The following is a 21,877-nucleotide window of genomic DNA, read 5'->3' on the forward strand; positions in this document are numbered from 1 at the left end:
CAGACATGCATTTTTATATATAATATTTTATTTTATCTGTATAAAAAAACATTAATGTATTAAATAAAATTCAAGAGAATAAATTTGAATATATAAAAATAAAAATAACACGTCATTATCAGCTCCCACGAGTTATAGTGAAACAATAGTTGTTAATTACAAAGCTTTTCAGTCTTCCCCAACATGAACATGCAAGTTAGATTCTTCAATCATTCAAAAACATATACCAAACCCTACATTTCGTAACCGTATTTCATCCTGCCGTTGCGACTCCTACGACACGTAAACACCGTCGTCGATGCGTCGTGCAGCTGTCGGAAACAATTATGTTATTAGTCCAAAACCAATTCCACTTATTTTTTCCCCGTTTCAGCTTTCTAAACAGCTGGGATTCTATCTATCCAGTCAACACTCTTCCTTCCTTTCTCTACCTGGAGGTCGACGCTTCTCCGGGATTTATCGAAGCATTCCACGCTCCGACGTGATCTCCCCATCCTTTCCATCTGGTCTAAGGCTATTTTAAGCTTTTCGAGCTTGTTGATGTTGTCAAATTTGTTGTACTCGTCAACTTTCAACTTTCCGGGCCTATCTATGCTTTTCCTTGGCTTGTCCCGGGTATCAGTGCTTTTCCTAGGTTTGTCCCTGGTATCAGTGCTTTTCCTTGGTTTGTCCCTGCGGTCGATGCTTCTTCTTGGAGCCTCGAAACATTCGGTGCTTTGCCTAGACTGTTCCATACCATCTGTGCTTTTCCGAGAAGCATTTCTTCGAGAAGGCGACTTCTCAACAGTTGAGATGAACTTCTTGAGATGCCTAATATAATCCGGGTAGAGTTCCAAATCACAGTGATTTCCTCCTTTCACCCATAACGGTTCATATTTCTCTTGGCAAAGTTCCCAAAGTTGCTTCCCATGAGAGCAGTCGACAACATCGTCGTTAGTTCCCTAAATTCCGTCACCGACATGAAATCACCGGAGTTAATGCAAGCCACCCATTGCAGATATTCGTTACAATTTATAAATACATACAAGCATATGTTCACACACGCACAAAATATCGAATTTTGGAGACTTACATGAATTATCAGCACAGGACACTTCACCGATGAGATTTTATCAATATTCTGCAAAACCATGTAAACCAAGTTAGGCACATGATGAAAAACTAACATGCACACGCTTCAGGTATCAGAATTTACGGGACGGAATCGATGAGAGAGAGGAGGAATAGAACCTTGTAGATGTCAAACCAGTATGAGCGCTTAACAGGATACATGACTCTTAACCCTGATAATATAGGACTATGCAGAACAACAGCTCTTAGACGGGGTAAACGAGCAGCGAGATCCACGGTAGGACCACTTCCAACAGACTGACCATATAGTATAATATTTTCTTGCATGGCTCCATAATTCTCTTCGAGGCACTTGTAAGCGGCTTCGATATCCGCATACGTATGCTGCTCACTCGGCTGAACAAAAGCATATATATGAACATCAGACACAGCTTTCCGGACACATTTAATTCATACAGGTACCGAGTAGAAGATCCAAGCTACAATTACCTTTCCTGATGATTGCCCATAGCCAGAGTAGTCATACCTGCAAGGATTTGTATACATTATTCGAAATATTCGAGATGCCGTGCTAATGAGAACAGTTGGGCATTTCATGGAAGCTGAAACACAAGCAGAAAAGTAACACAAAAAGAAAGATATATATTCTTCTACTTGCAAATCCATGCTACTCAAACTCAGGTGAGAGTGTCACCGTGTCAGATATTGGTATGTTCTAAGTTCTCCCATATATTTGGATGATCTTTCGAGAACCGAATCTCCGTACCCATGTTCGGATATGCATCAAACACGGGTGTCGAACACGAGTACTTCAAGAGAACATATGAATACAAGTAAGCTATAGCGTAACTTTTCATTTTCATTGAGAACATACCTTTCTCTCTTTGAAAAGAAAAAATTGTTTGCTCATATATGACAATACCACCAGTTTCCACTAAACCCTGGATCTAAAACCGACTCGGCTAAACGGTATCGACTCTTAGTTGAGAACTATATTATTCCGACCCTTCATTTTTCTTGAAATACTCATGTTCGATGCAGAATACGGGTATAGGATGCTGCAATCACATTGAAATGTTGAAATAATTGAACATATCCGTATCAAACACATCCCTGTGTCCGACACTCACACCCGAATTCGAGTAACAAAGATTGAGAATATTCTAAAGAGCACAACTCCGATGCCTTCTATGTCATTCTACCATCATCACCCCCTAAAAATTTCAATTTAGCATATATTTTAGATATTTTCTTTGTATTTTTCCATTTGTGATCTGTTTTATCCCTATAATTTTATAAGTTCGTCATCTAATATAAAATTCTATGTACAACCCCATACTGATATTTTGCAGTTTCGAATCGAAAACAAGAAACACGGACGGTAACGGAATAACCTAAGGATAGTTAAGGAAACAGATCTGAAAAAAGAAATTAACCACCACATGATTTTGAACTCCGAATTCGGTTGAGGCATGCTTATGAGCAACCTAAACTGGCATTCTTGAAGCTCAAAAAACAAGTAATTTGCCCAACAAGGACCCTCAATCAGATCATAAAGAGAAAAAGTAAAGCAAAAACAAAATTAGAAACATTCACAAAAACCCCTCATACATTTTCTTCTTTTATTCCTTACACAACTAGAAGAGTTAATCACAGAGAAAAGAAATACTCATTTCCAAGCCAAGATCACAAGCTTAAGCACATTGATGAAATAATAATTAAAAGTAAGCTCAAATTTGCAGAAAAAGAAATGAATCCATACCCCATGAGATTTACTCTTAAGTGGATGCTGAGCTCGACGAATAGCTCATACATTTGGCCAATATCAGCGGCGTTCCCATGAGAATAAAGCAGAGTCGACACAGCCATGGGGTGCCTAACGTAAACAGCAACGATTTCATTGCCACGGCGAGTTGGGAGCCGCAAAACGTCGACGTTTTCGCGGTGAGGGAAAGGGTGTAAGAGCAAAATCCCAGTCGCTTCGTCCTTAATTAGCTTATATGAAGGTGGATTGGGTGGAAAGAAGGCGAACTTGGCAGCCATTGATGACGTCACCCCACCCATGTTTTCTTCTTCAGATTGCTCCCCGAGCTTCGCAAAAACTATCGGGGTTTTAAACTTAAACTTGGAATCAAAGGCAGGTTGAGGAGGAGAAGACGACTATGAACATTTTTTTAACAATTCTTTTTCCCTATTTTTCTGTTCTTTGCTTTTCAGAGGATGTTCCTTTTGGCGTCCGCTTAAAGGAGAGAGAGAGAAAGAGAGAGGGAGAGGCAGTGATAAAATCACCGTGACTGTTGTGCATATGAAACAGATGTCCGTACGACTTACTTTAGCGCGTGTGTCTGAACTGTGTTCGTCCTTAAATTTATGTGGCGGGGTTTTATTGGGTTTCTTTTATTGATATAATATATATATATATATATAATATTTTTCCTTCAGGGTAAACTACTTCAAATTCTACCAACCTTTAAACGCTAATTTATTTATATACCACAAATATTTTAATTTTGTCAATTTTAACATTAATATTTATTTTTAAATACAATTATATCATTCTGCTGTTAATGATTTAATAACGTGATGACATGGTAGCGACATCGCTTTTCTTAAAGAGATTTTATTAAAATTTGAGTTTAATTGGATTTGAACTTTGAACCTTTGGAAACAAACAATGAAGTTTAGCCACTTAACTAACTTAAGTTTTTGGTTACATTCTTTCAAATATAACATATAAATATATTCTTAAAAATAACAATTTTTTCAAAAACACCTAAAATTTTCAAAATTCACAAATTCTCCCAAAGCTCAAAACCCTAAATACTAAATTCCTAATTTCACTCATTATCGTCGTCGAATCAACGGCCACCGTCTACCACTTTTGTCAGCAAACCCTTACCACCAATTACCCTACTCTCCCGTCATCGAAAATTGAAGAATAATGTGTTAATCGATCGTCAAAACACTGAATATAAAATGTTCTAATCAAACCATGAAAGATGACCAATCAAACAGAAGAATGGTGAATAACGTGCTATCGATGACGATAGTTGGTGAATTTAGGGGTTATGATTTAGGACTTCTATTTTTTTGGGTTTTCAAGAATTTAAGGGGTTTTTGTGTGTTGGAATTTTGGGTTTTTAAAGGAATTTTATGATATTTTTAGAAAATTCATATTATTTATGTCAACAAAACGACATCGTTTTAGGCATCCACGTTAGCAACATCACCATTCGGAGCTGTTATGTCACCATTCCGTTAAATCATTAATTGTTGAGTGGTATAATTGTACTTAAAAGTAAACGTTGGTGTTAAAATTGGCAAAATTAAAATGTTGGTTGCATAAACGAGTCAACACTTAAAGATTGGTGGTATTTGAAGTACTTTATCCTTTCCTTAATTAACACATAAAATTAATTCTTTGGGTAAAGTACACTAAATGATCTTCAATTATATGAAAATGTTTTGTTGGGTCCATTAGTTATTAAAAAATTATAAAATAATTTTCTAACTATAAAATATTATTTTATTAAGTATTCCAACTATTAAAAGTTATAAAATAATCATCCGACTATTTATATATTTTAAACTTACCTCTTCTTTTCATAAAATGGTCTTCTTAACTGCGTATGTGTGTGTGTCTTTTGAAATGGTTTCACACCCTTAAAAAATTGATCATATCTTTTTAAATAAATTTACACAATTCTACTTAAATATTATAACTTAAATTATGATATTGTACTTTAAAATTTTTAGTTCTGCTCTTGATTTCAGAACCGTTTGAGTTATATATCTTGGAACAAGTCTCTACTTATATTATGTCATCGAGCTAGTGCTTGAAATATTATATCGTCAAGTCAGTGCTTGAAATCAACAATTGTGTTAGTAAACATTATTAGAGTATGATTTTTATCGTATCTTAATTAGAAAGTTAACTTCAAGCTTAGACAATCGTCAATTTTTTAACAAAAAACATGAGTCTGAAACATATGATTAGTCAGGTGACTATTTTTAACTTTTAATGGTCGGAAGGCTCAACAAAGCAACACCATTTGATCAAGGGACTATTTTATAACTTTTAATAGTTAGAAAATGCAATGAAGTAACATTTTATACTCAATGGATCATTTGTATTCTTTACCCTAATTCTTTTGAGATAAAATAATGTTTAAAAAATATTTTCTTGAAAACCTAATTTTTAAAGAATATTTATGAGAAATATTTTAAAATTTAAATAAACAGGGTTTAAAAGAGAAAAAAATAATATTATTTTATCAAAATAAAATATAAAATCTTAAATAAATAGCTGAAATTAAGATTAATCGAATACAAAATCGATCAGCTATTAAAAATTTAAAATTAAAAAAAGTCGTTTTTTTACCTTTTTACTTTACTTTTATTTTTTTCTTCCTCGTTTAGTATTCACTTTCATTAAAAAATAGACATTTTTTTTATTGTTTTTATGGGACTGAAGTGGTTTGATTTGGAAAAATTTAAAAATAGAGGTCGTGAAACGAATGAGGCGAAACTTTTCAAGTCCTTATATGCAATAATAGAGAAATAAAAGTACAAAATTAAAAATTGATTACACCGTTAACATCCAGGTTGTCCCACTTTATTACACGTGGCTCTATGATTTTCTGTTGAATCAGTTCCAATAATAATGTTTAGATTTGTGAGCGGAGCCGCAGCGGTGAGGGTCCGATATTATTGGCATCGAGTTTGGTTAAAAAATTTTGAGTTATAGAAGTTGACGATTTTATTTTATTATTTCAATTTGATTTGAAATTTTTTGAGTTTATTCGAATTGAGTTGAGTCGAATCGAATTTTTGAGTTTATGTTTAAATTTAATTATAAATATTTATAATATTATGATATTATTTGATTCCAATTTAAATTATTTTTATAACTATATACAATACATATATATTTCTTCATATATTTTTCATATGCGATGTACATATATTAAACTTAAAAATTATTTCAATAATTATTAAAAATTTTGAGTTATATTCTACAACTCGATTTGAACTTGAAATTATTCGAGTCAAGTTTATAAAATTACTACTCGAAGTCAATTCGAATCGAGTTTTCTTGAGTTGAGTTTAGTAAAAAAAAATCAATTTTTCGAATCGAGTCGAGTTTTACTCACTTCTAAATGAAGGATCATTCTATTTATATCCAATGATGAACTTAGGGCGTCAGTGGTCATTGAAAATATATATTTGATTTGAATACGGTGAATTTTGATTTAATTTAATTTTATATGATTATATTAAAAATTATATTTGGGTCAGAAAAAGTTGGAAGATAAAAGTTAGGTTAAATTTAGATTTATGGTGATAATAATAATATAATTAATTATATATATATTTAAAGATATTGTTATAATTCTTTGTATTCCACAAATATCTATTAATGAGGCGATTTTCTTAATTTAATTTATTCTTTTATAATATTAATATTTAAATATTTGAATTTATTTAAGAGATCAATTACTTTATCTGATTAAATCAACAGATGGAGATGGGTCGATTTTGAATATAAATAAAACTTTGATTATTTGATTATATTTGAATGGTTGTGTCGGTAATTGAATTTACAAAAATTATTATTATATTTATCAAATTATTACAAAATAATCAATATGATGTTATAATAATTATAAATTTTCTAATTTTAAAAGAAAACAAGCATCAACTTGATAAAAAAACCAATACTGCCTTGTACTTCCCACGTATTAATAAAAAAAAGTTTTAAAAAATTTAACATATGAAATTAATTAAAAAATATTTTAGGTACTTAGATGAAAAAATTGAGTACTTTAGGTACATGCTTTGATCAAAAAATACATTAAGTGCCTATTTTGATCAGAAAGACAACTTTAGGTACTTATTTTGACCAAAAAATATTTTAGGTACTTAAATGTAAAAGATGGTATACTTCAAGTACTTATTTGCTATTAAGCCTGTTTTTTATGTCATGTTTAATTTACTCCTTTATATCATATAATCATATAAGTCGTAGTATTGTTGAGTCAAGTAGAAATGTGCTTTGTATAACCTTGTTCTTAAATTTCCATAATTATAATATTTGAAAAATAATTGATACACAAGTTGTGTAAATTTAATTTACATAATTCTATCTTTTAGAGTTAGGGTATGTTTTAATCTTTATGGATTTAGGGTCTAGAGTTAGAAATTTAAGATTCAGGGTTTTAGAATTTAAAGGTTTAGGAATCAAATATAGACTTAAGGGAGCAGGTGGGGATAGTCGCTTCTTTTAAAAAATTTAAATGCTCGTATATTTTAAATATTTTCTTTGTATTTTATATTGATAATTTATTTTAATGTCTTAATTTTTTTTAAGTTCATCCATCTTGAAAATTTATTAGATTACACGAACCAATTTATCTTACTGATTAAAGGAATTGTTGTTGTTCCTAGAGGTTGTGGGTTCGAGCACCAGCAGTTGCAGCAGGGTGATTGAACATTCATTGTCAAATAATTGAGAGTAATTAGAACATATACTACTTTGTAATCACCTTAGTTTAATAAAAAAAACTATAAGTACACAAATTTTAATGCATGGGAAGAAGGGTTTACAAGTTATTGACTTGTCATTTTCCTACAAGTTTTCTTATACCATAAAATATGGGAATTTTTGTAATTATGAGAGATTTAAGATAATTTTATGGGAAAATAATAATTTAATAATTTTACTTGTCTTTTTTTCAAATTTATTTAGAGTAAAGTACACAAATGGTCTTCTAACTATAGAGTACTGTTTTTAAGTCCCTAACTATTGAAAGTTACAAAATGATCATCCGACTATAAATTGTTGTTTTGTTGAGTCATCGACTATTAAAAGTTACAAAATAGTAATCCAACTATTCATTATATTCCAAACTCATCTTTTTTTTGTTTAAAAACTGGCGGTTGTCTAAGTTGTATGTCAACATGATGACTAGGATATGATAGTCATTTGAGATTTTGGGATCGAATTTTATCATATCACAATCAAGAACTTAACATCCAGCTTAGAATATCATCAATTTTTTAACGAAAAAGGATGAGTTGGGACATAATGAATAGTCGGGTGACAATTTATAACTTTTAATAGTCGGGGACTAAAAAAATAACTTTCTATATAGTCAGATGACTATTTGTAACTTTTAATAGTCTAGGCGCTTAATAAAGCAATATTCTATAGTCAAGGACCATTTGTGTGATTTACCCATTTATTTATATTTGTGATTTATTTCTTTCAACCCAAAAAATGAATAGATTAAATATGTGTGAAATAATATGTTTTGCATTAGGCTAGATTTTTTTTCAAGTCAATTAGCTCCATTTTGAATTAGAATAGTTTTTTATTAGTGTAGAGGGATTATAAGATAATATCTGTTTGAAATTCTCTCGATCAGTTGACAATAAACACACATTGTAAGGGTCGTTGCTTGAACCCGAGACCTCTGAGAGAATAACACTCCCTTTGACCTCTAAAATTACTTGATGAGTTATGAATTAGAAATAAATACTTGATTGAATTAATTAGAAATATAGTAGAAGTTTTAATTTTAATATACACTTCAATTTGAAAATGAATGTTAGAAAATATTAATTCCAATTGAAGCCCTTAAACAACTTGAAAACTAAATTTGGATCCAAATTCCTATTTAAAATTCTTATATTTAAACTCAAAAAGGCAATTTTCGGAAAAATAAAAAGGGTAAATTACCAAAATGGTCACTTATTTATAAATATTAACATTTTTAGGGTTAATATGATATTTTACCTGAAGTTTAAGGGTTAAATTGATATTTTATCAAAAGTTTAGAGATCAAATTAGAAATTACTCATTTTATTAATGTTTTGTGTCATCAACCTAACAACGACTCAGTGATCAATATATACCAATCGATAACGTAAATGATCAAAATATAATAAAATTAAAATGTTAACGTAAATGACCTAAACACAATGTTTTACAAATAGATGACCAAAAGTGAACAAAACTGAAATAGAAATGGTCATTCTTATATTTTATCCAAAACAAAAATGTGCATGAAGGTTGACCCTCCAATTCACAAGAGATACGCTCTACCCTTGAGCTCTCTGAGCCATGGCGGCTTCTATTTCTCGGCTTCCCTTTTTATATCTCTTTGAAAATCATCGCAAATCACATCAATTTGAGCCAACCGCAGCCGATTCAGATGGACAAGAAGCGACGAAAAGTCAAGATCGAGGAACAAAATCAAATCAATTCCGCCATGGATGACCACGAAACTCCCGTTCTTGAACCTGTAATCTCCGCCTCTTTTGTATCAATTTCCTTTTATGTTTTTCTTATTCGAATCGATTTGTTTGGCATCAATGCATATTTGTTTCTCCTTCAAGGATTTGACCAGAGACATCTTCAAGCAGATTTGGACCAGAAAAGCTCAAGGTTTCGCAATTTGATCGATCTCGCCGTTTTCTCCTTCCATTTTAACCTCAATTCATAATCTAAAACTTAGGGTTTCGGTGTTTTTAATTCCAGAGCGTGAAGGAATCGATTTTCATCAGACCGACGCCATGGATTCCGAGGTACCTTCATTACTGATTTGTTCTTCCGCATTTCATCACTTGTTTCACTGATATCTTTAATTTTAATCGTAGGTTGTAGCAGGAACATCAAAGAAGATTCGACCAACATTCGGTAAATTTATTTCTTAAACAGGTTCAAATATTAATATTATAAATTGAACAAATTGATTCATAAATTATTCTTATAATATATTTTTACAATATTTAATCTGATCAATAATAAATTTAAACTTATAAAAACAATCAAATACAGTGTAAAAGAAAATATATCTTAACGTTTGGTTAAATAATTATTTTGATTATTATTTACTTTTATTTAGAACATTTTACCTGAAACAATTTATTTTAAGGTAAAAACACTCGTAATATTGGCAAAATTGCTCACATGGAACATTAGAAAAAAATGGATCGTATAGGGTTTAATCAGAATTATTTCTTAAGATGATGTGATTGCTACAGTGTAGGGAAGACACAGGGAACACAATACGTCTTCCCCATTCTTCACGTTGTTGGAATGCCAATATTACCATAGGAACAAAACAGAAGACGCACTGTGGTCCTCGTGACTTCTCGAAGATGTATTGTGTTCCCGACATCTCCCGACTAGCACTGTAGCATTCACATTATATCAGAAAATAAATCCGACGAGACCCCATATGAGCCAATAATTTTTCCCTGCCCTACATGAGCAACTTTTCCCATAATATTTTAGTAAATAGTTGTTTTAACACTTATTCTTTTTTTAAGAAAAGTATTTTGGCCCAACATTTCATTTAGGGAAAAAATGTCATGGAGTGTTGACACTTTGTTAATCAATTGTTTCCATTCATAAAGGAATTTTTTGTCTAAAAATAAAACCTTAATGCTAAAATGTTTAAACATAAGGACTAAAATGACTATTTAGTCAAATGCTATTTAACAAAACAAAATAATATTTTATTAACTGACGGTTTTCATTCATGAAAAGATTTTTTGCTTCAAATGGAATGTTGAGATTAAAATACTAAAAAAAGGAGTTAAGTGACTATCTAATAAGAAGTTAGTTAATAAATTAATGTTTATTAATTGCCGATTTCGTAACAATCTTTTTACTCTAAAATAAAAATTAGAATAAAATATTCTAAAAAAAAATTAAGAGTCAAAAATATGATTTAATCGGATGCTAAGAATGTTTTTATCATTTTGTCTAATAATTAGTGTTCAATGTGTTCTAGTAATTTGAACATTGACTAATGCTTCAAAGTACGTATAAATCTACCATTAATGAAATCAATCTGATTGCAGCTAATCCAAATGCTCTAAAGCTGAGTTGCGAACTCGTTCGGATTTTCATTACAGGTTCTTTTTGTATTTAAAAAAGTGTTTATTGCAGAATTTAAATTAGACTATTTTTTTGGTAGTTTTTTTTATGAGTTAGTTGCATCATACATCCCTAATATATGACCTCTATTTCAAATTGGTCCCTAAACTTTTAAACATTTCAATCTTATCCTTAAACTATGGCTATCATTCTAAATTATTCTTCAAACTTCTAAATATTTCATTTCCATCCCCAAACTGTGATCTTCATTCTAAATTGGTCCTTGAACTTTTTGAACATTTCAATTTTATTCTAAATTATAGGTATATAGTAGGCACATCTCTTATTAATAAAACCATTAGGCCAAGCTATTTTATTATATAATTTGAAAAAAATAGTTTAAAATATGGTTGAAATGGATTATACATTTAGATGAATTTAGGGATGAAATTGGAAGATCTAAAAGTTTAGGGACTGATTTAGAATGAGATTCATAATTTGTGGATAAGATTGGGATGTTCAAAAGTTTAAGGACTGATACAGAATGAGAGTCATAGTTTGAGCATGAAATTGGAATATTTAAAAGTTTAAGGACTAATTTAAAAGAAGGGACATAGTTTGGGGACACATAATGCAATTAACTCTTTGTTTATTTTTGAAACAGAGGCAGTGCAGCGAGCTGCTACGGTTGCTGAAGGAGAGGGTGGCGCTAAGGTGGAAGCAATTCATTTAGAAAGAATTCTCCCTCAATTACTCCTTGATTTTTAAGGTGTTTAACTCACCAACTAATGCCTTTAATTTTTGTGAAGAATCTTGTGATTATAGTTTTTTTTTTTAATTTGGTATACATCATTAATTGTAAATAAAAGGGAATTGTTCGATTTTCTTGTAAGGAAAGAGAACGAATTTGGTAATTTCACCATATGAATTAACCTAATATGTTTTGTTTCATTTAAGCAAAAAGGCATAAGATATCTTTGTACTTTAAAAAAATTAATGTGACATTCGTATTATTTTTCTCTCAATGTGACCCTTCAACTTAGAAATTAAGCCCAATGTGACCATTTGACCAATATTTTTCATTGTTGATCGTTACGGTGCTGACAGTTCACGGTGTTGACGTGACGCTCTACAATTGTTGATAACTTGACATAGCAGATGAGCTAAATTGGTAACTTAAACACGGCAGATGGCTTAGGGTGGGCATGGGTCTGATCAGGTCGGATTTTTGGCCAACTCGACTTCGACCCGAATATTATACTTCACCCAAACTCGACTTTAGAAATGTTCCACCCGGCCCAATTTTTTTGAAACAAAAACCGACCCGACCCGACCATAAAAGTCAGCTCTAAAATCATGCAAAACCCATTAATTAGGGTTCATTCAAAATGAAATAAACTAAAAAATCAACAGATTCAAACCAAAAGAAATTTAAGGTTTAAAAATTCATTCTTATATATTTATCAATTTAGAGTAAAATATAACTATTTTATACTCCAATAAATTTATAAAATATTGAATTAAAATACAACAAAAAAATATGTGTACCAAAAAAAAAACTTTAGGATCGAATTCATGAATTTGCAGTGAAAGAGAAACATATTTGATTTCGCAGCTACCACTCTCGACTGAATCAATATGTCTTGGATTTGAGATTCAAGTCTTTAGTTTCTAAGTTTTAGAATTTTAGATTCAATGAAAAAAAATGGTTAACAAATAGAAGAAATAGAAGAACAAAGGAAGATGGAAAATAGAAGATGAAAAGTAGAAGATTAAATCAATGAGAAGAAATACATAGTAAAGGAAAGGAAAAGAATTGAAAGAAAAAAACCAGAGTGGTACTTGGAAGGGCAACAAAAAGAAAAAGAAAAAGAAAAAAAAGGAGATAGGGAGAAAATAAAGAAACCCTAACACACACATATATAGAGAGAGAAAATAAAGAAACCCTAACACACACACACACACATATATAGTGGCAGTTTTGTAAATACGTTAATAATATATACCGGATCGAGTTGGATCAGGTCAGATTTTTTTAGTGTTTAACCCGAACCCGATCCTAACCTGAATTGTAACCCCCTAGACCCGGCCTATACGTTTCGACTAAGTCTAGTGGATCACATACATGATTCTTAGAGACATTTTCTGAAACCGTTATTCAATCATTGTAAAATCACATTATAAATGACATGATATTATACTATCAAAACCCAACACTTAAATATAATACAAATAAGTAAAAAAAATTAATTTAAAACATGTCTTAAAAATCAAAATCACGATAAACTGAATATTAATAGCAAAAGTGTAATCACTATAAAATCCAATACTTTAAAATAAGGTCCATGTCACCAAAATAAAGTCAACCTGAATAATAAAAACATTACAATCAAATATACTTCAAGAGATATGTTGATCCTCCAAGTGCTCAATCCGGGGTATCTAACCAACAGTATCTGAAAGGGGGAAAATATTTTCGAAAGGTGAGCTAGGCTCAGTGTGTCCCACATTACCATAAAATCACAATAGGTACAATAAACGAGTAATAGTTCAGTAAACCATCATAATTTCATAATAGAGTTTAACTTTTGAAAATCATAATTTAAACCCTTTTCTTGTGCACCATCCGCAGTTCCCAAAACTGTGTCCATATAGCTTACTTTAAGCACATATCAAAAAGGAAGCCAACCTAAGGATAGGCTTTAGAGCTTGTATCCTTAAGTCCGTAAGTCCATAAGTCCATATAGCTTACCTTAAGCACACAGCAAAGAAAGCCAACCTAATGAAGCATCTTAGGCCCGCGAGTCTGCCCAAGAGTCACATTAGGTCCGTACTGTTTATTAGCTTGATCAGAGCTATACCATTGTAATTCAATCCAACCCTAAATCAATTTTTTCAATCAATATAATTTATGCAATAAGCATAATTTCCATAAATTCGTAATCATATATAGGTGAAAACCAATAATCATATATCAGTCATTGTCCATAAACCATCAATAAACAGTAAATCGTAGCTTTTAATGTACCATATTTCAAAACAAATAAAACAATTAAATAGTACTTAGGGAACACACCTCGATAATAGGTTCAAATAGTAGATTTACTGATTGCTGGTTTCTCTGCTACAGTTTTCGAACGTGGTTTAATTGATCTAGAAGAGTTGGGTCGAGCTGTCGAACGATCCGAAAAGTCTCTTATACCTTCAAATAATAATAATTTATTAGCTCCAAATCTTACTTAATTGTTCAAAGCTAAAATTCTTAAGTATATAAGTATTTTCAGGGTTTGACTATCAATTTGGAGGATTTCGATTCTGAATTTGGTCAAACGGATTGCTGAATCGGAATCAGGACGTCGAAAAACATAAAGTATGACTTTTCGAAAATTTAAATTCTTGGTCAAAGTCAAAGTCAACCACTTTGACCGTCAATTTGGAGGCCTTCGGGTTCAAATTTGACAAAACGAACTTCGGAAACAGATTCGGGACGTCGAAAACTATCAGAATAGGTATACTCGGAAAAGATTAACGGTCGTTTAATGGTCGGTTAAAGCCATTTCAAGTTTTGGTCAAAGAAAGTCAACGGTCAACGGTCGGGTCGGGTCAGACCGGTCAAACCGGTTTTCCAGCTGCTCACTCTCCATGCGGCGGTGCGTGTGGCGCGTGAGACGTCCTCCGGGGCTCTAAAAATCATGGAAAAATTTCTACAAATTATTTTGAGCGATTTCGAGATACTTACAACGATCGGTTCCAATTTTTGAACGGCGGAGAGCTCGATTTTAAATTGGCCGAAACTTTGACTGCTCCACCTCCTCACGCGCCACCGTCGACGGAGACCAAGGTTGACACCGGCGGACTCGAAACGACACAAGGAACACGATGGTGCAGGAGGTGTCATAAACGGAGCAACGATCGGTGATGAATTTGAGATTTCCCCGGCGATCAAGCTAAATAAAACGTCGAGACTTTGACTGGAAATTCCCGACGTTTGGCAGCGTTTTGCTTCAATTAATTTAAAGGGTTTGTTTCTCGCTCGATGATGAACATAACGGTGGTTTCAAAACGACGATCGGAATTCGGACGGCGTCGAAATCGAGGTTGGTAACTGGTGTAGGGGAAAGGGAATTTCTGAATTGGTTTTCTGTGTTTTCACGCATAAACCAATTCATTTCCTTTAAAAGAAAAACCTGCCGACACTCAAAGGTATAACTCAGGGCTTGGTCTTTGAATTTTCTTCAACTTCTAAAATGGACTTCAAATTTTCAAAACTTTCAATTTAGTCCTCATAATTTACCAATTTTCACAATTAACCTCCAATTTCAATTTAATATTATTCTAAATTTTTCCGGGTTGTTACAATTCTCCCCCTCTATCAGAAATTTCATCCTCGAAATTTACCTTATGAAAATAGATGAGGAAATTGAGCCTCCATTGACACCAATGTCTCCCAAGTAGCTTCTGAGGGGCCTCGATTACTCCACTGAACCTTGACCATTGGAATACGCCTATTCCGAAGAACTCGTTCATCTCTATATAAGATCTGAATGGGCTCCTCCTCATATGACAAATCAGGTCTCAGTTCTACATCCTTAACCTGAATGATGTGATATGGATCTGGATGATATCGCCTCAACATTGATACATGGAAGACATCATGAATACGACTGAGCTCAGAAGGCAACTCAAGCTGATATGTTACAGGTCCTACCCTCTTCAAGATACTAAATGGTCCAATAAATCTTGGACTCAATTTACCCTTACGCCCGAATCTCAATACTTTCTTCCAGGGTGAAACTTTTAAAAAGACCTGATCACCAAACTCAAATTGTATATCTTTCCTTCTCTGATCTGCATAAGACTTCTACCTATCAAATGCCTCTTTGAGACGGTCACGGATCAATCTGACTGTGTCCTCCGTCTCACGCACTAACTCAGGTCCCAACGTTTTCCTATCACACAACTCAGTCCAACAGATCGGAGTGCGACATTTATGCCCATAGAGTGCTTCGTAAGGTGCCATACGAATGCTGGTCTGATAACTGTTATTGTAAGCAAATTCAGCCAAAGGCAAAAAGTTCTCCCAGCTATCATGAAAATCGATTACGCAACCCCGCAACATATCCTCTAGTATCTGAATCACTCTCTCAGATTGACCATCAGTTTGTGGATGAAAGGATGTACTATAATCCAATCTTGTTCCCAAAGCCGTATGTAGTGCCTTCCAAAATCTCGAAGTAATTCTCGGATCTCGATAAAAAATAATAGACACTGGAACACCATGTAATCGGACAATCTCTGAAATATACAATCTCGCCAGCTTGTCCAAAGTATAATTTACCCGCACAGGAATGAAGTGAGCTGACTTTGTAAGTCTGTCAACAATCACCCAAACTGAATCTTTTTTCGAAGGAGTCATAGGTAAAACAGTAACAAAATCCATAGTAATACGCTCTCATTTCCATTCAGGAATCTTGATAGGTTGTAACAAACTTGATGGATGTTGATGTTCTGCCTTAACTTGCTGACAAGTCAAACACCTAGCCACAAAATTCGAGATGTCATTCTTCATGCCGACCCAATGATACCTCACTCTCAAATTCCGATACATCTTATCTCCACCGGGGTACATAGCATATGGACTACTATGAGCCTCAATAAGGATAGTCTGCCTCAACTCAGCATCATTCCGATCAATTGCGTAATCTGAATTTGTCCCCTGCTCTACTTGTTCAAAGATGGGAAACAAGGAGCTATCAAGGGGCTGCTTAGCCTTGATCTCATCAACCAAGGTCGGTTTAACTTGCAATTCTGCTAACAGAGTGACATCGTCATATAAATTCATCCTGGCCATTAAAGATCTCAACTCTGTTATCGCCTTTTGACTCAAAGCATCCGCTACAATGTTAGCTTTACCAGGGTGATAATCAATAACGCAATCATAATCCTTTAAAAGCTCTAACCAGCGTCGCTGTCTCAAATTAAGCTCCTTCTGGGTCAGAAGATACTTTAAGCTCTTATGATCCGTGAAAATATAACACTTCTCTCCATAAAGATAGTGTCTCCAAATCTTCAAGGCAAAAATTACTGCTGCCAACTTCAAATCGTGAGTAGGATAATTACACTCATGCGGTCGCAGCTGACGGGATGTATAAGCAACCACCTTACTTTCCTGCATTAGAACACAACCGAGTCCTGAGTGTGACGCATCACTATACACTGTAAAATCCTTCCCGGACTCTGGTTGAATCAATACTGGTGCTTGAGTCAATACCGCCTTTAATTTCTCAAAGCTCTCCTATTGTGCCTCACCCCAGTCAAACGACACATTCTTCATTAACAACTTTGTCAAAGGAGAAGCAATGATCAAAAAACCCTCAACAAAACGTCGATAATAACCAGCCAATCCCAAGAAACTATGAATCTCAGAGATATTCTTGGGTCGTTTCCAATTCACAATAGCTTCAATCTTGCTTGGATCGACCTGAATACCTCACCCTGAAATAATATGCCCCAGAAATGACACTTCTTGAAGCCAAAACTCACACTTGCTTAGTTTGGCATAAAGACGATGCTCTCTCAAAGTTCACAGAACGATCTTCAAATGCTCGTCATGCTCTGCCTTAGTACTAGAATAGATCAGAATATCATCAATGAAGACCACCACAAATTGATCCAAATATGGTCGGAACACCCGATTCATCAAATCCATGAAAGCTGCAGGAGCGTTCGTCAAACCAAAAGGCATCACTAAGAATTCATAATGACCATATCTAGTGCGAATGACCGTCTTTGCAACATCAGATCCTTTAACTTTCAATTGATAATACCCCGAACGAAGATCAATCTTAGAGAATACAGTAGCTCCTCGCAATTGATCAAATAAGTCATCAATCCTGGGTAGTGGATATTTATTCTTGACCGTCATCTTGTTCAATTTCCGATAGTCAATACATAATCTTAGCGACCCATCCTTCTTTTTCACGTACAGAACTGGAGCTCCCCAGGGTGAGGTACTATGTCTGATAAATCCTCTATCGAATAATTTTTGCAATTGGACCTTCAACTCCTTAAGTTTTTTTGGAGCCATGCGATAAGGTGCCATAGAAATAGGTGCAGATCCCGGATAAGTCTCAATCTCGAACTCTACCTCTCTATCAGGCGGTAACCCAGGCAACTCCTCCGGAAAAACATCAGGAAACTCGCTAACTGTACGAATTTCCTCGATCGTGGACAATGCACCTTTGGTGTTCAAAATACAAGCAATGAAAGTCTCATATCCCTTCCGGATCATACGATCAATTTCCATCGCTGAAACTATATTGGAGAGATAGCCGCGACGTTCACCAATTAACACAACAGTCCGACCATCAGAAGTTTTCAGAGTAGCTCTCTTGTACTCGTAATCCAGATTTACCTTGTGTTTAGTCAACCAATCCATCCCAAGAATTAGATCAAACTCCTCTAAAGGAAGCTCCATAAGATCAGCAGGAAAAATTTCTCCCTTAACCTCCAGAGGACAACACCGAAACACTTTATTCACTAATATCGTCTATCCTACTGGACTCGTAACCGTAACATTATTTTCAGTATTCTCGATCGGAATCTGAAGGTTTCGAGATACTGAGCTCGATACATAGGAGTGAGTGGAGCCATTGTCTAGTAATGCAAAGTATGGAATGGAATATATAGTAAATGTACCTGCAATAACCTCAGACTCATCTCTGTCATCCCGACGTCTAGTGGCATAAACCAAAACTGGTTGTCTAGCCTCAGAAATTGTTGGCCCTCTGTTTTGCTGAGGTTGGACTCTACTATCTGTCCTGGATGCTGATCCTCGAGTCTTTCCTTGACTACGATCTCTAATTGGGGTCTGTACTGTAGTCTGAGAACGCACAGGAGTCTGGGTAGCGGTCTGCTCAAACGAAGCTAGCTGAGGACAATCCCTCCGAAAATGACCACTAAATCCACACTGATAGCAAAGACCCATCTTCTTACGACACTCTCATGTGTGTTGTTTACCACAAAACTCACAAAGGGGCCCATGATAATATGACGAGGAACCGCCTCGACTGACAACTAAAGGTGAGGATGCTGCAGGCCTGAAACGTGTATTGCTTCTCTGAGGGGCTGAAGTACGAGTCCTCTTCCCGGACTGTGCTGATGACTCAATAGGGCCTGAAAATTTCTTAGATCGTTCATGATCAACACGCTCTCTACCAGAAGCTAAAACCTCTACTTCTTCAGCATCTTTGGCTCTGCCCACCAGCACATCAAATATCTCATCCTGATGGGTTACAACTTGCCTACGCAGCTCGTATCTGAGTCTAAGGGCAAATTTATGACATCGATCTCTCTCAGTAGGTACCATACTGAATCCATACTTCAGCAACTTCAAGAACTCGATCTCATACTCAGAAACGGTCATGTCTCCCTGAACCAGGTCTTGAAACTGCTGTCGTCTCTGAGCTAAGTAACGCTCTCCCAGAAAACGGCTCTGAAAGCGATCCTTAAAGAAATTCCAGGTCAAACGATCGGTAGGAACACTACTGGTAACTGACTCCCACCAAGTGTAGGCATTGCCATATAACATCGCTACTGCCCCCAAATATCTCTTAATTGAGTCCAAACCCAACTAATCCATGCGCCTTTCTGTATCCTGTAGCCAATCCTCAGCTTCAGTAGAAGTTCCACCAATCTGTCCCCCAAAAGTTCTAACTCCATTGGCAATCAAAGTCTGTGAAATAGGAACCTCGGATACAACACCAGTAGCTCTGACTGCTCCCTGTATTAACTACAGAAATTGTCTACCAAAATTCTCATCCAAAGCAACTCCGGTAGACTCTGACTCAATATCGGTCGCTCCTATGATCGGTGTAGTCATGCCAATACCAGCGGTAGGAGGCAGATTCGTTGGGGTCATAGGAGCAGGATCACCTATCGGAGGTGGGGGATCTACTTGTATCTCATTGATCGGGTCTGCAAATCTAGTCACTCGACCTCGTCCACGGCTAGTTCGATGACCATGTCTAGCACTCATTTTTTTGGTGGATCTCGAGTTTACTACAGGAGATAAAACTTAGGGTTAGACAAGCACTTGGAGTCTCGAACACAGTTAAAATCTTAATAACTTGTGACATGGCCTTAGTAACTTGTTTTGTAAAATATTTCTAAAACCGTATTTTCAATGTGGACTCATACACAGTCCGTGGTTTAAAAACCAAAAGCTCTGATACCAATGTATGTAACCCCCTAGACCCGACCTATGCGTTTCGACTAAGTCTAGTGGATCACATACATGATTCTTAAAGACATTTTCTGAAACCGTTATTCAATCATTGTAAAATCACATTATAAATGACATGATATTATACTATCAAAACCCAACTCATAAATATAATACCAATAAGTAAAAAAAATTAATTTAAAACATGTCTTAAAAATCAAAATCACGATAAACCGAATATTAATAGCAAAAGTGTAATCACTATAAAATCCAATACTTTAAAATAAGGTCCATGTCACCAAAATAAAGTCAACCTGAATGATAAAAACATTACAATCAAATAGACTTCAAGAGATATGTTGATCCTCCAAGTGCTCAATCCGGGGTATCTAACCAACAGTATCTGAAAGGGAGAAAAACATTTTCGAAAGGTGAGCTAGGCTCAGTGTGTCCCACATTACCATAATATTACAATAGGTACAATAAACGAGTAATAGTTCAGTAAACCATCATAATTTCATAATAGAGTTTAACTTTTGAAAATCATAATTTAAACCCTTTTCTTGTGCACCATCCGCAGTTCCCAAAACTGCGTCCATATAGCTTACTTTAAGCACATAGCAAAAAGGAAGCCAACATAAGGATAGGCTTTAGAGCTTATATCCTTAAGTCCGTAAGTCCATAAGTCCATATAGCTTACCTTAAGCACACAGTAAAGGAAGCCAACCTAATGAAACATCTTGGGCCCGCGAGTCTACCCAAGAGTCACATTAGGTCCTTACTGTTTATTAGCTTGATCAGAGCTATACCATTGTAATTCAATCCAACCCTAAATCAATATTTTCAATCAATATAATTTATGCAATAAGCATAATTTCCATAAATTCGTAATCATATATAGGTGAAAAACCAATAATCATATATCAGTCATTGTCCATAAACCATCAATAAACAGTAAATCATAGCTTTCAATGTACCATATTTCAAAATAAATAAAACAATTAAATAGTACTTAGGGAACACACCTCGATAATAGGTTCAAATAGTAGATTTACTGATTGCTGGTTTCACAACGCTCTGCTATAGTTTTTGAACGTGGTTTAACTGATCTAGAAGAGTTAGGTTGAGCTGTCGAACGATCCGAAAAGTCTCTTATACCTTCAAATAATAATAATTTATCAGTCCCAAATCTTACTTAATTGTTCAAAGCTAAAATTCTTAAGTATATAAGTATTTTCAGGGTTTAACTATCAATTTGGAGGATTTCAAGTCTGAATTTGGTCAAACGGATTACGGAATCGGAATCAGGACGTCGAAAAACATAAAGTATAACTTTTTGAAAATTTAAATTCTTGGTCAAAGTCAAAGTCAACCACTTTGACCGTCGATTTTGAGGCCTTCGGGTTTGAATTTGATGAAACGGACTTCAGAAACGGATTTGGAACGTCGAAAACTATCAGAATATGTATACTCGGAAAAGATTAACGGTCTTTTAATGGTCGGTCAAAGCCATTTCAAGTTTTGGTCAAAGAAAGTTAACGGTCAACGGTCGGGTCGGGTCGGACCGGTTCAGACCGGTCAAACCGATTCAGATCGGTCAAACCGGTTTTCCAGCTGCTCACTCTCCCTGCGGTGGCGCGTGAGACATCCTCCGGGGCTCTAAAAATCACAGAAAAATTTCTACAAATTATTTT

General features: G+C 34.4%; 2 protein-coding genes across 3 annotated transcripts; one reads left to right on the forward strand and one right to left on the reverse strand.

Moving 5' to 3' along the window:
• Positions 1–69: 69 nt before the first annotated feature.
• Positions 70–3,135, reverse strand: LOC120178382 (alpha/beta hydrolase domain-containing protein 17B-like). Its single transcript, XM_039184241.1, has 5 exons — positions 2,834–3,135; positions 1,561–1,597; positions 1,231–1,467; positions 1,073–1,120; positions 70–941 (listed from the first exon to the last, which is right to left on the reverse strand). The coding sequence occupies exons 1-5, from the start codon at positions 3,133–3,135 to the stop codon at positions 378–380; spliced, it is 1,188 nt and encodes a 395-aa protein (XP_039040172.1). The 3' UTR covers positions 70–377.
• Positions 3,136–9,184: 6,049 nt separating this feature from the next.
• On the forward strand, positions 9,185–11,739 carry LOC120178383 (protein MHF2 homolog). 2 transcript variants are annotated; one of them, XM_039184242.1, is made up of 6 exons: positions 9,185–9,377; positions 9,472–9,520; positions 9,614–9,660; positions 9,733–9,772; positions 10,945–10,998; positions 11,625–11,739. In XM_039184242.1, exons 1-6 carry the CDS (start codon positions 9,288–9,290, stop codon positions 11,726–11,728), a joined length of 384 nt encoding a protein of 127 aa, XP_039040173.1. In that variant the 5' UTR covers positions 9,185–9,287; the 3' UTR covers positions 11,729–11,739. The 2 variants fall into 2 exon arrangements, with proteins under 2 accessions (XP_039040173.1, XP_039040174.1); XM_039184243.1 differs by having other exon boundaries at positions 9,499–9,520.
• The last annotated feature ends 10,138 nt before the right edge of the window (positions 11,740–21,877 follow it).

This window comes from Hibiscus syriacus, unplaced genomic scaffold (genome assembly GCF_006381635.1).
Source record: "Hibiscus syriacus cultivar Baekdansim isolate YM2019G1 unplaced genomic scaffold, ASM638163v2 tig00112348_pilon, whole genome shotgun sequence".
Taxonomy (NCBI): domain Eukaryota; kingdom Viridiplantae; phylum Streptophyta; class Magnoliopsida; order Malvales; family Malvaceae; genus Hibiscus; species Hibiscus syriacus.